Source organism: Poecile atricapillus, chromosome 12 (genome assembly GCF_030490865.1).
Source record: "Poecile atricapillus isolate bPoeAtr1 chromosome 12, bPoeAtr1.hap1, whole genome shotgun sequence".
Classification (NCBI taxonomy): Eukaryota; Metazoa; Chordata; class Aves; order Passeriformes; family Paridae; genus Poecile; species Poecile atricapillus.
In genome coordinates, this window is record NC_081260.1 from 19,519,989 (window position 1) to 19,539,138 (window position 19,150).

General features: G+C 53.4%; 3 protein-coding genes across 14 annotated transcripts in view; 2 read left to right on the top strand and 1 right to left on the bottom strand.

Moving 5' to 3' along the window:
- Positions 1-6,227, top strand: part of ATP11C (ATPase phospholipid transporting 11C) — a 42,585-nt gene extending 36,358 nt beyond the window's left edge. For 2 of the 5 annotated variants that reach the window (XM_058847737.1, XM_058847740.1), the window contains exons 29-30: positions 1,779-1,874; positions 2,997-3,128. In XM_058847737.1, coding sequence (XP_058703720.1) covers positions 1,779-1,871 — 93 coding nt within the window. In that variant the 3' untranslated portion in view covers positions 1,872-1,874; positions 2,997-3,128. Of the gene's footprint in view, positions 1-854; positions 1,759-1,778; positions 1,875-2,996 lie in introns of those variants that run through there. The other 3 variants (XM_058847735.1, XM_058847736.1, XM_058847738.1) reach the window with 2 other exon arrangements.
- Positions 6,228-9,403: 3,176 nt separating this feature from the next.
- LOC131583418 (basic proline-rich protein-like) lies at positions 9,404-10,039 on the bottom strand. The gene has a single exon (XM_058847460.1). It carries the CDS (start codon positions 10,037-10,039, stop codon positions 9,404-9,406), a length of 636 nt encoding a protein of 211 aa, XP_058703443.1.
- Positions 10,022-19,150, top strand: part of MCF2 (MCF.2 cell line derived transforming sequence) — a 63,155-nt gene continuing 54,026 nt past the window's right edge. For 2 of the 8 annotated variants that reach the window (XM_058847797.1, XM_058847798.1), the window contains exon 1: positions 10,022-10,173. In XM_058847797.1, coding sequence (XP_058703780.1) covers positions 10,038-10,173 — 136 coding nt within the window. In that variant the 5' untranslated portion in view covers positions 10,022-10,037. The remainder of the gene's footprint in view (positions 10,174-19,150) is intronic. The other 6 variants (XM_058847800.1, XM_058847799.1, XR_009278533.1 and 3 more) reach the window with 4 other exon arrangements.

Below are 19,150 nucleotides of genomic sequence, written 5' to 3' on the forward strand. Positions count from 1 at the left end.
GGAGGCTGGGAGGGAGTTGCTCTCAGCTGCAGACGTGGGACAGTTTGGGGACAGTGCCCTGGAAGGGTGACCTGGGGATTTCTGAGCCCCAGCTCAACTCACCTGGGAGATGACCCATTTCTGCCTTCAGCTGCTGACCAAAGATCCATCCCCTCTTGCAATACTTTCAAGAGTGCTTTATATTCGTTTAACAAAGGCCCTTGTGAAATCACTTAGCAAAGCAAAGTGAGTGTCAACTAGAAAAGTCTCTTCAGATGTGCATCCCAAACTAAACACAGGCTGAGCCATATTTAAATGTACATTTTGAGTAAGAGCTTTATTATAAGTGCCTGAAGGAGATGCCAGCTCTGGATATCTGTGCCAGCCATCAGACACCCTGTCAGCTGCCTGATTTGTAAAGGCATCTAGACCAGGTAAATGATTTCAAATCAAAACCCTTATTGAGAATCCTGACCTTAATATTGAAATAAAAATAAATAAATTGAAATAAAATAAAGCTGCCCAAGGGAAGCATTAAGTGAAAAACAAACTTAGGGACATTGTAGAGGGGCCTGAACCACAACCTGGTGGACAAGGTTCCCTTCTGGAAGGGGAGGATGGATTTGAGGCCAGGTTGTTGGGCATTTCCCCATGATCCCAGTGGGACAGGCTCTCACCCCCATATGGTTTCCTATAACCCAGCACATCAGCTCTGCTCAGCCTTTATTAAATTTTCTGTGTGGGAATGTGGTGATTGCTTTCATTTTGTTTTGGTTCTGTTTGTTTAACTGCAAGGCGCATTTGTGTTTTCCTTGGTTTCTGCCTTTCTCTTTCTTGTACTGCAATTTTCTGTCTTTTGTGCTGTTGTGAACTAGGTAACGAAGCGCCTTCCTTCCTCAGGAACATCCACTATCTTCATGCTTTCTCAAACTTCCAGCAATCACAGCTTTTCTTGGAGTGAATAAGGTGATTTCCTTTCTGAGTCGCAATGTGTTGCTTGCTCAACTGCTTTTTTTTCTTCCTTCTGATGCCTAACTCCTGAAAGCCCACGTTTAGATTTGCTCACACAGCAGAACCTTGCTTTCCCCTACTTTTGCCTTAATTTAACTCTTTCACTCAAGTGTTTCGTCTGTCTCTCCCCTTGGGTCTCTTGCTGCACCTCAGGTGGGTGAGCTGGTGGTGCTCAGGATGTCCAGTTGAGGTGGACACAAGGCTGGTTACCCTCTCCTGCCTGGCTGCAGTTCGGTGTCACTGGACCAGATAGGATTGGGACAGGGTGGAATTGATTTGTCAAATGGCTCAGGCTTGTCTGCCCTGGGAGGAGCTTCCCCCATGCCCAGCTCATGCCACCTGTCAGTGCTGCCCCTGTTCCTTGTGTGGGTGATAAATCCACAGCCCAGAACCCTCTCATCAAGGGACAGTCTTGGACTTGCTGGCCACGGGACAGGCAGGGTCACCCACAGCACATCCCCGGTGTTTGGGTTCACTGCAGATCTTCACCATCACTTGCTCTTCTGAAAATGCCAGTTGTGTGGAGATCAGGGGTGCCTTCCTCCCCCCTCAAGAGCACCATAAATCTCCAAACATTCAGAGGAGCAGGGCTGGTTTGTGAACGCCTGCCGTGGCTCTTGCTCTGCCAAGGCCAGGCAGTGTTAGGATCACCAGCACCTAGCGAGGGGTCAGCGTGTGTTGCTCCATCCTTTGTGGAAGGCTGTAGCTGTAGCAGGGGCTGTGTCTGGTGCTGTCTGAGGCAGGCTGAGCTGGTGTGTGCTCTAAGTGTCTTTGCCTCGCTGTTGCAGAGCAGCAGGAAGGCCCCTGATTCACTGTCGGCCAGACCTTCTGTCAGACCACTTCTTTTAAGAACATTCTCAGATGAGTCTAATGTGTTGTAACAGGTACCCTGTCTGGAGGAGTGGGGATGGTTTTAAAGGCATCAATTAACCAAATGTAACCCCCTCCAAATCAATTAAACCGTGGTTCTTGTAATCCTCTTGCCTATCGGTGTGGGGCACCTGTCCTTGTGGAATAGAGATGCAATGCTTGGGATGCATTTTAATTTGGGGATGTTGTACTATCCAACTTCTCCAGAATCCCTTATCTGTACAGATATTTACACATATTTGGCAATATGTAAACAAATATTTCAATCTAGCAGCTATTTCAGTCTAATATTAGCAGAGAATTGGAGAGGGCAGTCTGAATTGTGCTAACCCTGGCTAATGCCAATACATTTATGGTGAAGGATGGAAATCTCAGCTGTTAAAATGATTCCAGTATTGCATCTGATTTGTACCAAAATCCCTTTCTCTAGGGTGCATGCTGTTCTGTCGGATAGAAATAAGTATGTTTTAATTCATCTGCTAGATGGGAACTAAACACATGTACTTACCTGTGTGTCAGCACATGGGACAGAGGCATGGCTCGGTGTCCGTGTGTCTGCACACACACCCAGAGCATCCTCCTATGAGTTGACTTGATTTTAAACTTTATGCCAATAGCAGAATAAAAGAGGTAAAAGTGCCTAATTGAATTCACAATTCTGCTTTCAGGGGAGATGTTACGTGTGGTGTCTGCTGCAAACAGAAACCTGCAGATAATCGAGGAGCCTCTGGCACCTTTGTGGCCAGCCCTGCTGCCAAGGCAATGGGGTTTATGGGCATGGCAGGGCCAGCAGGCAGGCTTGGCAGCCAGCCTGAGCAGCCAGCCCTTCCCCACTGACATTAGGTGGTGCTCTCCACCAGCACATTCTGCTGTGGGAGGTGGCTGCACCAGCACAGAGCGGGAGCTGCAGGGGACAGCACGGCAGATGCTGCTGTTAGACCTCAATGCAGCATCTTGAAAACTCTGAAAATTCATTTATCATCTGATTACTTGGTTGTGAATGATATTTGGCACTTTTATTATGGGCTAATCATTCTTCTTCTCCTATAAAATTTTTTTTAATAACCCAGGAAAAGGTTTGAGTTTGGGAATGTAACAGTTGCAATACATGTCTGTGTTCCTTCTGATTTCTGCAGGCTGGCCCCTTTGATCTGCCCGTGTTAGTGTCATACAAACGTATAGAGAATGGTTATGTGAAGGCTGAAGATGCTGTCACTAATTTGGCAGAAAGATATCCTCTCAGGATACCTTAAAGTGCTCCACCCAACACTGCAGATTGTCATGCTGTAGGAGAGCCGTGGTTTTACCCTGGCAGTGACCTTTGATGTTCCAAGACCTGTGAGCAGCCGGGGCACTGGCCCCACGGTACCCGTTAGTCTTTGGTCTCGTGGCTTCCCTGCCCTCCCAGAAAAACCAATTCTGCCAAATCCTGCATCGCTGGAGGCTGAGAAAGCATCTTTAGGCATTCACCCCAAGCAGCATGGATTGAAGTGCAGGAGTGCAGTGCCAGCCCCATTTCACACGGGGGCTTCCTCTGCCCGCTGCAGATCTGTCTGAGAGCTGCTCAAAGCTCTTGCTCTGCCTGACCAAAGAAGTAGCACAGACTTCAACCCAGAAACATTCCCCTCCAGTCCCTGAAGGCACTGGCAGGAGGCTGCTCCCCTCACCCAGAAGGTGATGCAGCCCTGCAGCCCCTCCCAGCCGTGCTTCCCAGATGCACACGGCAGGACCAGCCGAAAATTCGGGAGAAATCCTCGCTGCTCCCTCCTCCAGATGGAGCTGGAAACCATCTGTGCTCTGTCCACAGCAGCTGTCCATGTGAAGACCTGCAGTGCTGGGAAGTGCCAGAGCATCCTCCCACAGCCGCTTTGCTGCTGGGTTAATTCCAGGAGGGTGAAGAAGAGCTTTTGTGGCTGTCTGGGACGGAAGGGAGCTTTGGTGGGGGAGAAGGGAATCCCACAAGTTGGGCTGTGGCAGGCTCTGAGCCCCAGTGGCCAGGCTCCTGTGGCTGTGCTTGCATTACTGCACTGTGCAGTTGCTCCAACACTTTGAAGGCCTGAGGGACAGCGCAGTCCTTGCTGATCCCAGGGACATGGGCTGTGCCTGTCAACCTGCAGGTGTACAAAACTGCATCTTGAATTATTTGCACTAAGAAAAAAAGAAGACAGTTTAAAATTGAATACATGAACCTGATTTCATTTTACATTTTATTTGTTTTTTAAATTGGCATGTTCTTTTTAAATCTACCTGTACCATGGTTGTAGGAACTTTCCTCTTTAGGTTCTGCACAGCAAAGGTGAGATGCCTGACTCTCGATATTTTTTTTTTCTCTGATACTTCGTACGTGGAAAGAGCAGCTTTTTCTGTTGTGTTAAGTCATGAGCAGTGACAGAGCAGCCTGTGTGCCACAGGTTGGTGTGACAGCCCCTCCCTCGTGCTGGTGTCCCCCAGAGGAGCTCTGAGAGAAGCTTGGAGGCTCATTCCAGGAGCAGCGAGCTCTGCGCCGCCGCTGCCTTTGGCTCGTGCTCACTCAGGCTTTGTCACTCATGTACAGCAGAACAGTTTGGGACTGGACAGAACATTCCCCCAGCCAGTTTTGTCGAGCTGCAGGTTGTTAATGTTTGTAAGAATCCGGTCCTGCTCTCTGGCTGCCATCCCTACGGTTCGGAGCGGTGCGGATCAGCTGCCGGCGAATCCTCCGGTGCACGGTGGGCTTTGGCTGAGTGGAGAGGGGAGAGCTCGGTGCCAGCAGGGAGGGGACAGACGGACAGACAGGACACTGGACCATCCACTCTGCACTGGCCACACGCGGCGGCTGCGCCGTGGCAGCGAGCGCTCCTCGCATGCGAGTCGGGAGCTGCACTGCCAGCATGTGTCCCCTGGGCAAAGCTTTCCTTCCCTCCTTTCCTTTCTCTGTTTTCCCAGCTCATTTCACAGACCTAGCATTCGACTTGCAGACCTTGTCCTGTTCTCAACTTGCTGAAATGTGGTGCCTACGGATCAAGTATACGACGAATACGATGAAGATATGCTCTATATGCCAAATCTAACCATTCTCCTTAAATATACAGTTGCTGACTTGTGTTTACATAACCTTTCAAAAATGGGCGCTAAAATGCCTAATTCCTGTGATTCAAAACCATTCCAAGCCCAAATGGTCCCAAGCCTGATGCCTTGCTTCTCAGTTTGTTTTGTGTCATGCTCTGCTCCAAGGGTCAAAGTCTGTTCCTCTGCAATTCCATTGTGGGAACAGTGAAGCTCAGCGTGTGTGTGAACTGTCCAAATAGTCACATAAACGGGATAATTTCTGCTGCCTGTTTCAGGACAGAGCCTTCTGAGAACCAAATCTTCCTCTTGGCATTTCCAAGTGTCCTGTCTCCAGCTGGAAGAAGCCACTGCAGTAGCTGTATGTTCAAACCCAAGGTGTGCTTGCTGACAGGTGGGGTGGAATTCACATGCAGTGTCTTGCAATAGCAGCTTATTTTGGGAAAATGCAGTTTTCCTTGGGCTTGGATCTTCAGCCAGTGCACTGGTGCAGTGCTGGGTGCCAGGACAGCCCGGCTGTCCTGCACAGGAGCTGATCCTCGTCACTCAGCAGCGGCAAAAACACAATTCCTATTGCTGTGGGTGACTTGTGGAATCAGGGGATGCCCTCTGAGGACAGAGAGGGGAAGCAGAAGCGGTGGTAGGGGCTGTAAGGTGTGAGGCAGCAGGGTTGGAGCGGCAGGAGGGGGACAGGAGGCTGTGCTGGGTGCTCGTGTTCCCTGAACACGCTCCCGGTGCTCAGTGAAAGGTCAGTAAAGGCTTCTCAGTGGAGAAACTTGAAGGAAAAAACGCTGGGGTTTGCTCATAATAATTTGTTGAAGTTTTATCACTGACTAGTGACACTGAAAGATAAGGAAAGTAATTAAGATTCCCTCTAAAACTCTCATGTGATAACAGTGGAGCTTGGTGTAGTCGTAGCGACTTCTCAAAAACTAATCCTAATCGTTATGAGAATATTATAAATGACTTGGAATTGCATAAAAGCTTCAAATTGAATTTGTATACACACAGTTGAGAAACTTTCCTAATACTGCACCATTTATCCAATTTCCCAGCTACGAATTTTTTTAAAAAACCATGTAGTGTATAGAAAATGTAAATTATATACAGGCAATGAACAGATACATTTTCAGCTTCTTGCAAAGAAAAAGGACTGCAACCTTACATTTTTTCACTTAAATGCAATTTTATACATTTATGTTGCTTTATATCAAGGAAATTGAATGTGAATGTTACCTTTTATGAATGCAACTTGCTCTTTTTTCATTACAGAAACTTTTGTTTGAAGTAATCAATAAACTTTGGTATGTTGTTCTGATTAATATATATTTGTTGTCTGTCTCATTTCCTTGGATACTCCCAGGGGTGGCTGAGTGTGTGGGCTTGTGCAGGGACAATCAGCATTTTCACTGGGGCCATGCTTGGTTTTCTGACGTGGAGCAGCATTTGCTCAAGGAAATACTGCTTGCTTCTCATCCCTTTTTGTTTTTCCAGCAGTGTGTTAGCAATGGTATCAGCTGCTGCACAGAGCTGCTCTGTGTGCTCTCAACTCATGTCCCTCAAAATGAATGTTTAATTAAGAAAGTGAATCCTGTCAATTAAGTGAATAAATTGGTTTAACTTTCTAGAATAGGTGAACCCAGGGCTTCAGCTGACATTTAGGAACTGTCCCCTGTGCCTGATTTCCATTTGTGTTTTCCTTGCTGCTCTGTTTTGGTTCTTGGTTCTGTGCTGTGGCTGCCTCTAATAAATAAGTATTTTTTAGTTCAAAGCCTCGAAACACACAGACGAGGTTTGCAAAGTGCCTGCTGCTGGTGAAGTTCAGGCCCAATATTTGCATTGATGAAATTCCAACAACACAAGGAAAGTGCTAAAGCACGACTCGCAGTGTTTGTATAATGCACAAGAAAAATATATAGACTTAACTTTCTTTTTAAGGACACGGGTCTGTTTGCAGCTGAAATGTTTGTAATGAGAAAGTGACAGTTTGAAAGATTCTGTTTTGGCTGCTTCGATCCCTGCAGCTCCCATCAGGCACCGCAGGACAGATGGCTGAGCTATTTAAAACAAACTCTAACCTTTGAGGAGCAGCTCGTACTATTGGAAACCAGATACACGCATTGAGAATCTTAATAGCGCCACTGAGGGAGAGTGGAAATTGTCTGAAGGGCTGGAGAGGGCTGTGCTGTGAGCTGGCTCGCCAGGCTGACGGGACAGAGCTGAAATGCAGCGATGGATGGGAGATGACCGCAGGTCACCGAGCATTTCACAAGCACCAAAATTAACATTTCAAACGCCCACGTCGCCCTTCTTGTTAGAAAGGAGAAGCAAAGTCATGGAAGGTGATTTTCAACGAGGACAGCAATTTTTTAAGGTCAGGCTGCTGGCGTGTGAGGGCTCTTGGCACGTGGAGGGGTCACGGTGTGCCTGTCCCTCGCTGTCCCCTGCAGCTGTTGCAGGACATGCATCCACAGCTCCTCACTGCCGGGATTGGCCTTTGCTGCTGAAACCTTCTGACGTCTGGGGATAACCTGCTGAGCTGGAAAATACCCAGTGACCTGCACAAAGGGTTTGTGTGTGCACCTGCGAGTGTTCCTTTCCAAAACCAGGAGCTGTAACAACGAATCGGGCAGCTCTGACTGACAAGGGGAGAACAGAGCCCTTTTTTTCCTCTCCACATTCAAGCAGGAGACACAAACTCCTCCTCCTGATTAAACCTGTGCAGCTGTGGCTGGCTCCAGCGGGGCCAGGGTTTCTGTGGAGGGTGTGCTCTGCCAGGCCCGTGCTGGGCAGTACCCCTGGAACGAGGGTGATGATGCTGTCTGCACGAGAAACCCTCCTGAAATCCCTGTTCATGGCAGCCAGCCCCAGGTTAATGACTCCCTGCACGAGTGGTTTGCTGTTCTGTGCTTACTCCAGAGCTGAGCAATTCCCTTGGACATCACTTTGACTCTAACCTGTGTTTAGCCAGCTCTGCTTTTCCAGTTCTCAGTACTTGACTGAACAGGTATTTTTGAAGAGTGATTTCTCAAAGCCAAATAATGGCTCTAGTCTCAACCCAACCTTCTAGCCTTAATCTGGGGAAGGGACAAAAAAAGTTCAGTTTTTTTTCAAATTCAAGAGATTTTGAATTTTGCTTGAGTGGGTTTTTTCAGCCTCTGATCTGGAATTAATGAAATTAATTGGAATTCTTCCTACACCTTCTCCCTAAGATTAGATTTAAGGATGAGGCATTGCACCCACATGAAATAATTCTCTGCAAACAGGTGCTGCAGGTGCTCTCAAGATTTCCCACAGCTTTGAAGGGCTTTTGTCCTTTACACACAAATTTGCACTCACCACCCTCAGACAGAAAGGGCCTGGACAGAAATCCCTGAAAAAGAAACAGCCTTGGTTCTGTCTGTCAGTGTTTCCTTCTTCATCTGTCTCCTTGCTGCTGCTCTCTCAGTTTATCATCTCCTGGGCAGGCAGAGAGTGATGCTCAGCTCTGGAGGGGCTGGATGTGCCAAGGAGCTCCTGGCAGTGGGAAATGTGGGAAGCTGGGTGCTGCAGAATGCCTTGCTGGGATTGCTGGGCATTCCTGGTGAGCTGTCCCAAAGCCAGGGTTCCAAACCACGAATCTTAGCGGCCACAAGGAGAAGCCGTGAGCAATCGCCCTCCAGGCTGAGCGAACACAGCTTTTCCACGCCGTGAGCTGCTGGGGCTGCCTCGGGTGAGCTGAGCTGTCTGCAGGAGCTGCAGCTTTGGGATGTGCAGGATTCCTGCCAGCACCCAGGGCCATGGCCCAGCCCACCTGGGCTGCAGAGACCTGATCCAGACCCTGTCCTAATGACTCTGCCTTCTGTTCAGAGAGCAAGAAATGCATTGATTGCAGAACCTTGGGGGTGACAGCTGCCTCTTCTGCTGGGCAGCTTCATTTTCCCCAAATCCTGTGTCAGAAGTGGGTGACACTCAGTGGGGATCAGTCCCAGTTACAGCAGAGCATCCCCTGCACAGTGGGAGAGCAGGACTGAGACTTTGGGCACTTGGATGGGTCCCATTTCTCCATGAGCCGTGGCAGTTTAGGACAAACAGCATTCCTGCGATAAGAACACAGCAGGAATGTGTGTCTTGACTTGGAGCCTTGCCTATCAGACTGATTTTTTCATGAACTCTCCCTGTCACACAAGAAGTTCTCTATGACCAGACAGAAAATCATCTCTCCAAACTGTTTGGTAGGGAGAGCCTGCTGTGTCAGGAACAAGAAGCACTGACTGAATGGGTTGGTTTTCCTTGGAAAATTCTGTATCAGTGTAAGAAGGGCCTACCCAAAGATGCTGGGGTTTATATTACCATGGCTCTTTAATTAATAGTCCTGACTGCTGAAGTGTTGGGAAAAGGCTGCTATTATTGTAAAGAGCATAATTGAAAGGTTGTTTTGGAAAAACAGGAACATCTGCTTCTCCATGCTGCCTTCCTGGGCAGCTCCTGCTCCTGTTGAGAACGAGCCGGCATCATTTCAACCAGGGCCGGGGGCGGTGCCGGGGAGGTGTCGGTGCCGGTGCTGGTGCTGGGCGGTACCGGGTGGGTACCGGGGTGGTGCCGGTGCCTTTGCCGGTGCCTGGTGTGTACCGGGGCGGTGCCGGGGAGGTGTCGGTGCCGGTGCTGGGGCGGTGCCGGGGCGGTGCCAGGTGGGTACCGGGGGGTGCTGGTGCCGGTGCCGGTGCCTTTGCCGGTGCCGGGGCGGTACCGGGGCTGTGCCGGGCGGTGCCTTTGCCGGTGCCGGGCGGTACCGGGGCTGTGCCGGGCGGTGCCTTTGCCGGTACCGGGGCGGTGCCTTTGCCGGTGCCGGGTGGGTACCAGGGCGGTACCGGGGCGGTGCCTTTGCCGGTGCCGGGTGGGTACCGGGGCGGTGCCTTTGCCGGTGCCGGGCGGTGCCTTTGCCGGTGCCGGGCGGTACCAGGGCGGTACCCGGGCGGTGCCTTTGCCGGTGCCGGGTGGGTACCAGGGCGGTACCGGGGCGGTGCCTTTGCCGGTGCCGGGCGGTACCAGGGCGGTACCGGGGCGGTGCCAGGGGCGGGCAGAAGCGGCGGTCCCGCCCGGCGGGCCCGGGGCGCGGAGCGGGCGCTGCGGGCGGGGAGCGCTGCCCGGCCATGGCGCTGGCCCCAGCCCCGGTCCCGGTGCCGGTGCCGGTCCCGGCCGGGCCCCCGGCGGGCGGCACCTCGGCGGGGGACATGGAGCGCTACTACCGCCTGCTCCGCACCGCCGCGCTGCTGGAGGCCGCCGCCGGTGAGTGCGGGCCGCGGGCCCGCGGGGCTCGCTCGTGTCCGGGCGGGGGGACAGCGCCTTTCCCCGGGCACCCGCGGGGACAGCGGCACCGCTCCCGGCCCCGCGGGGCCCCGCAGGGGTGCCCACAGGTACCCACAGGTGGGCTCACAGGTACCCATAGGTGCTACCACAGGTGCGCCCACAGGTGCACCCACAGGTACCCACAGGTGCTCACACAGGTGTGCTCACAGGTACCCACAGGTGAGCCCACAGGTGTCCCCACAGCTGCCCACAGGTGCTCACACAGGTGTCCCCACAGGTGCTCCCATAGCTGCACCCCCAGGTGTCCCCACCGGTGTCCCCAGGTGTCCCCACAGTGCCCACAGCCCCCGCACCATCCCTGGCCGCTGCCGGTGCCGGTGCGGAGCGCGGCGGGCGCGTTGTGCGCTCGGGTCCCGCTGCCCGCAGAAGGGTTCATCGGGAATCGCTCCTCGCTCATCGCTCCTCGCTCCTCGCTCGTCTCTCGCGGGTGCCCGAGGATTCGAGCTGCTGTTCGGTGTTATTTATGCAAGGGACAGCCCCGGCTCTCCGGGATGCTGGCAGTCCCCGACATGTCACCGGGATGGCTCCGAGGGACAGCCCCGGCTCTCCGGGATGCTGGCAGTCCCCGACATGTCACCGGGATGGCTCCGAGGGACAGCCCCGGCTCTCCGGGATGCTGGCAGTCCCCGACATGTCACCGGCATGGCTCCGAGGGACAGCCCCGGCTCTCCGGGATGCTGGCAGTCCCCGGCATGTCACCGGGATGGCTCCGAGGGACAGCCCCGGCTCTCCGGGATGCTGGCAGTCCCCGGCATGTCACCGGGATGGCTCCGAGGTTCAGCCGCTGCTGTTGGCCTGCCCGAGCCCCTGCGCGCATTCCCGTGGCCACAGCCGCGGAACTCCTCCCTGGCAAGCTAAAGCCCGGCCTGCTGGCCGCCACTGCCCGAGCCCAGGGTGGGAAGCAGGGAAGCAGGAGATGTGTGTAAGGTGTGCATCTCATCATCCCTCCCGTGTCCGTCTGTCCTCAAACACCTCTGCACGCCAGGCTGTGCCCGGAACGGACTGAAGCGGCCGAGCTTCTGTGCCTGCACAGCCTGAACGTGAGAAGCAAACGCAATCTGATCCCCCACCTCAGGCCGTAGCTGCCTCAGCGATGTTTCCTTTGATGGACAGTGATCTGCTCAGAAGCTGTGTGGAGCCCTCACGTTTTCATTATTTTCCTGTTCTCCTGTGGGGAGTTCCAGGTATTTTTGCAGTGAAATCTTCCCTAAAGCAGGAAGGGAAGCGGCCCTTGGGTGACCCCAGCCTCAGCAGAGGGTGCCCACCTGTTCAGGAGTGGGAAGCAGGCAAAGGCATCACTTCTCATCTGTTTGCAGCTGGCAGAGTGCTTGGAGCTGTGCCAGGCACACAAAAGACACACTGACCCAAAAAAAGCTTCCTGTCTGATGCCAGCTTCCTTGACATCTTTGAAAGGCACAATTGGGGGTGCAGGAGGAATTTGTCAGGGGTAGGGCACAGGTGAGGACTCTACCAAGGTGTCAGCTGCTCCCCAGGAGCTGCTTGTGTCCGTGCCCCTCTGCTCAGCTGTCCTGCCCTCCTGGCCCTGGTCGTTTCCCTGCACCCTAAAATGGGGAGATAAATGTAGGCAGGGGTGGTCATGGTCAGTTAGCAAAGGATGCTGCTGGAATGGATGTGATTAAATGCTCCTTGTGCTGCTGTCAGCATGGAACACCCACGCTGCAGGAGCAGGGGCTGGTGACACGGCCATGGGGACACAGATGGTGCACGTTTGCCATGCAGGGAACCAGGTGAAAGCAGGCAGTGGGGTTCTTCTGAGCACGAGCCCTCTGTCCTAAGCAGCTCTTGGCAGATGACCTCTGTGTAATGGTCATCCAGAGCCAAAATATCCCCACAAAGACACACTTGTGTGGTTATAGCTGCAGGATCCGGACCCATGATTTGGCATCTACACAGGTTCTTAAAATAAAATATGGAGAAAAAGACAAAGTTGAGTAAGGTTCTCCAAATCATGAGATTAAAAATAAGTCAGAAGGTTTTATCCCTTATTGCTGATTTCTGAGCATCCAGCCTGACCTGGGACCATGTTTTAACCATTTCCCTACATGTAGCAGTACTGGAAACTCGTTGGTTGTTAGTAGAAGGTGATCTGCCTTAGACTGAGATAAAAGCCTGTAAAAATCCCAAGCCTTTTATGGCCATTCTCTTCTCTAGAGTGGCTTGGGCTCCCTCAGAGCGTGGCAGAAGCACAGCAGCCTCCAAGAGCTCTGTGCTCTCCTCAGCCCGAGCCTCTGGCTGCCCCAAGAGCAGTAGTAGTCTGGAGCAGTCAGTAGTACGTGGGATGTGCTTCCTCTCCCTACATCACATTTCTACAACCACTTTAATGGCTTATCACTCACGTACCAGGACAAAAGTGAAGTGACAGCAGGGCTGTGTGGGAGGGAACAACTGAAGTGTAAAACATGGGGAGGGAAAGCAAGAGTTTTCCAAAGCTCTCTCCTGGCCACTGAGCTAGAGGATGCTTGGGGACACAGAGCTCCCCCCGTGTGCACTGGGGTTTTAGAGCTGGGACATTGCCCGTGGTTGTGCTGCCGTGGGAGCCTTTTGTTGGTGCTGGTTTTGGCAGTAGGACTTGCAGGGACATCCTGGAGCCCCACATCCTGCACCAGTGGTGGCTGGGGACAGGAGCTGAGCGCAGGGCAGGTTCCTCCTCAGCCTGCTCTGCTGCCACAGCCTCACCCAGCTCATCTTCCAGCTTCCCCAGCACAGGGAAACGTCAGGCACTGGAAGATGGGTGTGCAGAGGAGCTGCAGTGTGAGGAGTGCTGGTGGAAGCACTGGGTGGGGCTGCCTTGTTTTCCGAATCCCTTTTCCTCGCAGGCGATGCTGGACTTGGTTTGAGAGCAGAGATGAGTCAGGGTGTCCTGGGACAGAGCTGTTCCCTGGGAGCCAGCACACAGCACAGTTATCCTGCTGCTCTGGGCTGTGTGTCCAGGGGCTGGCTGCTGAGACAGACAGCAAACACCAGCAGTGTCCTCCCCATCCCATTTCCCATTGCACAGGCCTGCTCCTGCTGCAGGAACTCCCTTAGCTGCCTTTGGAAATGTCATTTAGCTCAGTGAGGAATGCCAGAATCGGGCATTTCCATTTTCAGTTTGGGAAAAATTCTGCTTGTTTTCCCCTGTTTCACAGTTGAGTTTCCAGGTGATGCTGCTGGAGGAACCTGGCTGCATAATTTCATTTCTTGGCTGTATCAGCTGTGAGAGAAATTGTTCCAGTGTCCTCAGAGAACTTCATTCCAAGCTCCCCAGGCAGGTGGTGGGGCCCCAGGATTTACTGCTGAAATATCTCCCAGGAGTTACTCTGTGCTGGAATTTCTCTTTGAAAAATCAGTGTTTGCATGGTTCTGAATGAAGATGGGAAAGTTACTGATGTCTGTATATTTTTATTTGGTTTTGGAAGTCTTTTGTGCTAAAAGGGCTCTGGTTTAGGGGCTGAAGGTTTGGGCTGGGAAGATGTTTGCTAGTGGCAGATGCTAAATGTGCCTTTTCATGCTCGCAGTGCTGATGTGCAAACAGCTGTCCTGCTCTCTTTGGTAAGGGAAGAGTGGCTGAAACTGGAAAAAGGAGAGAACTGAAAGTACATTGAAGCTCCTATATGTTAGAAATGCAAGAAACTAGATTTTCTCCACTCCCACATTGTGCTTGAATCCAAAAGAGTGGGTGTTGAAAATCTTTTATTACATTTCTTGCAATAGACGTGAATTCATGTATGGTAGAGCTGGCTTTTATCTTCCCCAATTTTTGCTTGGTTTGGTGTGATACGAGAATAGAGTTTTTCTGATTGGACATGGAAACAGCATAACAGGAGGTAACAGCTAAGCCTCATTGCTGCTTAATTTACTTTTGCTTCACCTTTTCTTAGCAAAGCTTCCACAGTTTCTCAGCTGCTAAATATAAATTGGAAGAGATTTCCGCCCCCAGCCCCAAAACTCCACGGTCTCCAGCACACAGGGTCTGTTAACCTCCCCTGAACGTCCTCGTGCTCGCTCCAGGTGCCAGGATGGTGAGGAAGGATGGCATTTCCATGGCTGTGGGATCTTTATCTGGCTGCAGCTGGTGCTGCTGGCAGCAGTGGTCAGCAGGGGTGAGGCTGTGCTGTGCCTCAGCGGTGCCCTGGCTGCTCCTGCTGTGTCCCAGCCGCTGTTTCCAGCTGCAGGGATGCCTGGCAGTGGGATGCTCCTGCCCTGGGCTGCAGCTTGGCTCTGCAGCCAGGCCCAGGTGGCTCCGTGGATGTGTTGGTCCCACCCTGGTGAGCAGGATCAGCTCCTGCTGGCACTGGGGATTGTCCCTGAGTTCATCCCTCCATGGCTCACTCACACTGCCTGCATGCCAGTCCTCAAACCTCAATTGCACCCACTTAACATTTCCTGTTTCTTCTCTTCTATTCCTTTCACAGCACCTTTTTTTTCCCCCTCTTTTTCCTCTTATCCTCAGTGTGTCTGTATCTAAGCCTTTGGAAAAGGTCACTCCAGTTTTTCAGAAGCTTTCCATTTTTTGCTGTGTGGTGTGTTAGCTGGGCAGGTCTGGGCCATGGGGATGTGTGTCTGCACTGGAGGGAGCACTGACTCACAGAAAGCCTGGAAGGCCTCAGAGGAGCAGCACAGCCCTGGGTCAGAAGAGAGAACCAGAGAGAACCATCTGGTGCTGCTTCCTACGCCGTGCCAGAGCAGCTGCCTGGGGAGAAATAAAAGAAAGAGCTTGAAAATAGAGTGAGCCTTTCCTTAAAAGTCTTCCCCAGTCTGAGAAAAGATAATTTAAGGAGTCCTTGAAGCTGGTGAGGTGACCAAGCCATCACTCCTAGGGATGGACTCACCCTGGTGGGACTTTCATGCCGTGTGCTAGATATGCAGGGGCCATCTTCCTCAGGATCAACACATCATATCTTCCAGGAAAACAGGCATTTCTAAACCTGCCCTCGGCCTCGAGATGAAGACCTGGCTGTGGACAGGCTGCAGGTGCCTGCAGGCTGAGCCAGGGCTGGGGGTGCTCCCCTGAGCCCCTGGCCACAGAGAGCTGTGAGCTGTGCCTGGGGGACAAAGGGACCTGCAGCAGTCCCAGGTTTTGAAGCTTTTCACTTTTTTATTTTAATGTGTCTTTTGTGTCACTCACTTGGCTGGGGAATGGCTGCAGCACCTGGGATTACCAGGAACCCCCTGGTTTACCCTGCTGCCCTTGGGTGCCAGCTCTCACCCAGCCTGCACACACGGACACCTGCATCAGCCTGGGGCTGCAGAGCTTCCCTGCTCTTCAGACCTGCTCTTCAAACGTGCCCATGGCCCTCTGCTGCCTCCAAATCCCACTGGCACTGCTGCCTGTTCTGCTCCAGATCAGGACCTGAAGCCACAGGAGACACGATTTGCTCTTGGCTGCCAGAGTTCCCTCTCACATCCAGAAGCAGCCTCGGGACCTTGGCTGGCTGTTCCCTGCTCAGAGCAGCTCCTGCAGGTCACCTTTGGGTGGACAGAGCCGCCTTGTTGAGGAGCACAGGGTGCTGCTGTGTGCCACACGTTCTGCAGTGCCACGGGTGTCTCCATCAGCCTCGTGCCGCCTGCCCAGCCCCTCCTGGATCCCACAAATGCTGTGCAAACATCTGCCCTGCCTGTGGCCAGCAGCGTGTCCTGTTCTGGGCAGGACACACACAGCAGGTGCCTCTGCTCACGTGGAACCAGGATCCTGCTGCAGGTGCAGGCAGCTGGGGAAGCAGCAGCTGGGGCAGGTCCCCATGGCCTCCATCCTCCTGTCCTGCTCTCTGCAGCCAGCAACAGGCACCTGGAACAGCTCTGTGTGCACAGCTCTGTGTGCATGCTGGGTGTGCTCCCCCATGGCCTCCATCCTCCTGTCCTGCTCTCTGCAGCCAGCAACAGGCACCTGGAACAGCTCTGTGTGCACAGCTCTGTGTCCATGCTGGGTGTGCTCCCCCATGGCCTCCATCCTCCTGTCCTGCTCTCTGCAGCCAGCAACAGGCACCTGGCACCTGGCACAGCTCTGTGTCCATGCTGGGTGTGCTCCCCCATGGCCTCCATCCTCCTGCCCTGCTCTCTGCAGCCAGCAACAGGCACCTGGCACCTGGAACAGCTCTGTGTGCACAGCTCTGTGTGCACAGCTCTGTGTGCACAGCTCTGTGTCCATGCTGGGTGTGCTCCCCCATGGCCTCCATCCTCCTGTCCTGCTCTCTGCAGCCAGCAACAGGCACCTGGCACCTGGCACAGCTCTGTGTCCATGCTGGGTGTGCTCCCCCAGAGCCTCCATCCTCCTGTCCTGCTCTCTGCAGCCAGCAACAGGCACCTGGCACAGCTCTGTGTCCATGCTGGGTGTGCTCCCCCATGGCCTCCATCCTCCTGTCCTGCTCTCTGCAGCCAGCAACAGGCACCTGGCACCTGGCACAGCTCTGTGTCCATGCTGGGTGTGCTCCCCCATGGCCTCCATCCTCCTGCCCTGCTCTCTGCAGCCAGCAACAGGCACCTGGCACCTGGAACAGCTCTGTGTGCACAGCTCTGTGTGCACAGCTCTGTGGCACAGCTCTGTGTCCATGCTGGGTGTGCTGTTCACAGCAGGGCACTTTGCAGACAGTGTAAAGCAGATTTTTTTCTCCCCTGTTGAATCCCTCTGTCCTTTGTGGCCGTGGTGTGTGGGGAGGGAGTGCTGGGCTGCAGGGTCACCCTTTGGGGTGTGTGGAGGGGGTATGGCAGTGCAGGCAGGGCTGGGGATGGACTGCAGCTGCTGCAGGGCTTTTCCTCAGACCCAGGGCTGCATTTCTGTTCTTTGCCCCAAGGAATGTCCAGTTTGGAGTGTGGAGCAGCTTCAGCAGGAGAAGCTGGGCAGGCCACTGTCCCCACCGTGCTGGGTTCATGGTTGGGGTGCTCTGCTCCAAGGGAGTTCAGTTCCCATTCCTGCACAAAGCAAAGATGGGAATGACTTAACCCTTGCACACCCAGTGTGTGTGTGCTCTGTGGGCTGTCTGGGGAGGCTTGCACTGACACTGCCCCCTGTGCCTGTGGTAGCTGGAGAAGCCCAGCTCATTGAAGGTCCCCAGAGCTTCCTGCAAACCCTGCTGGTGTGTCTAGGGCTGAGTTAAGGCTGTGTCTGGGGACTTTCTGGGGCAGGAGAGCCTTCCTGTGGTGGCACAGCCCAAGGCAGGCGCTGGCTGGCTGCCCCAGCTAGCCCAGGAAGCCACCAGGAGACATGGAAAGAGGTTACAAACGTGCTGATTTGGATTTCCCTCAGTACCAAATGAATGCTGCTTTGCTGGGTGCCCAGAGGAACAGGCAGCTGAGAAGAGGCAGATCATGGAGACAAAGCTCAGTGTGATCCTTTACACTTTTCATTTGATTTACTTCAGTTTTGTTTCCTAGACTACAGCAGCAGCCCCCACAGGAGAAGCTGCTATTCTTCATTCACAGAGCTGTCTCCAAGTGGGTTCCATAGCAGCAGACAGTGTTTGGTCAGTGTGGAGAGCTTGGCAGATGTGTTACACAGCTGCTGCCTGCTCGTGCTGCGGGCCTGTGAAGTTTGGGAAAGGAAGGAAAACAAGAGTTGCTAACAGCAAAGCACTTCAGAGTTTAACTGAGTGTCACGAGAGGGATTTGGACTGGGCCAGGAGCTGTCCCCTCCCTGGGTGTCACTGCAGACCCCCACCAGGCAGGGAAGTCCCTGGGTGCCTGGATCTCCTGCAAAGGGGAGATCTCTGACAGTGAGCATCGTTCTCAGCCTCGTCTGGGCAGTGCTCTCCAGTTCATCCCTCTGCAGGGACCCTGAGGTGTCCTGGGCTGTGAAACCAGAGATGGGGACAGGACAGAGACCCTGAGATGTCCTGGGCTGTGAGACCAGAGATGGGGACAGGACAGAGACCCTGAGGTGTCCTGGGCTGTGAGACCAGGAGATGGGGACAGGACAGAGACCCTGAGGTGTCCTGGGCTGTGAGACCAGAGATGGGGACAGGACAGGTTCAGCAGGGACCCTGAGGTGTCCTGGGCTGTGAGACCAGAGATGGGGACAGGACAGGTTCAGCAGGGACCCTGGGATGTCCTGGGCTGTGAGACCAGGAGATGGGGACAGGACAGGGACCCTGGGATGTCCTGGGCTGTGAAACCAGAGATGGGGACAGGACAGGGACCCTGAGGTGTCCTGGGCTGTGAAACCAGAGATGGGGACAGGACAGGGACCCTGAGATGTCCTGGGCTGTGAGACCAGGGATGGGGACAGGACAGAGACCCTGGGATGTCCTGGGCTGTGAGACCAGGGATGGGGACAGGACAGGTTCAGCAGAGCTCCTTGCTGAGCCACACTGCCTGTCCTCAGTGGGGTAGGGAGCTCTCAATTCCCCCTTTGTCTTTTCCCTTCTTGGCCTCAGGCAGCCTCCAAAACTCTGTATCATGGCAGCAATCTCCCCCCTGCAGAGGAGTCTCTGAATGTAAAACTGCAGCAACATTTCATGAATGCCCATTTTAGAACATCCATAAAAATTACACTCTTGTGACAATTTACCATCCAGATGCTGCTGGTTTTTAGTAAGACCCTAAAACTTGAGGTCATGCCAGCTGTGTGGGGACAGCAGTTTGTAAAGTGCCCTGAGATGCTGCAGCATGGGGAGTTCAGGCTGGGTTTTGTTACAGGTGATGATCACCAAGCATCTTCTTGGCTTTGAAAGAAAGGAGTGGACTTTACTGGAACCTTGATTTGCTGTCCCCTGTGCCAGGAGCGATGCAGGCTGGCTGTGCTGGTCATGGCCAGCACCCTGGGGTCTCTTCTGTACTGTCCCAAGAGTGTCCTTTAAACAAAAAACCCCAGTTTGCTGCAGAGCATCAGCTGAAGCCTTGTTTGAGATGTCTTTGGTGCCTTTCACTGCTCTTTCTGCAGAGATTAATGTTTGAGGACAAA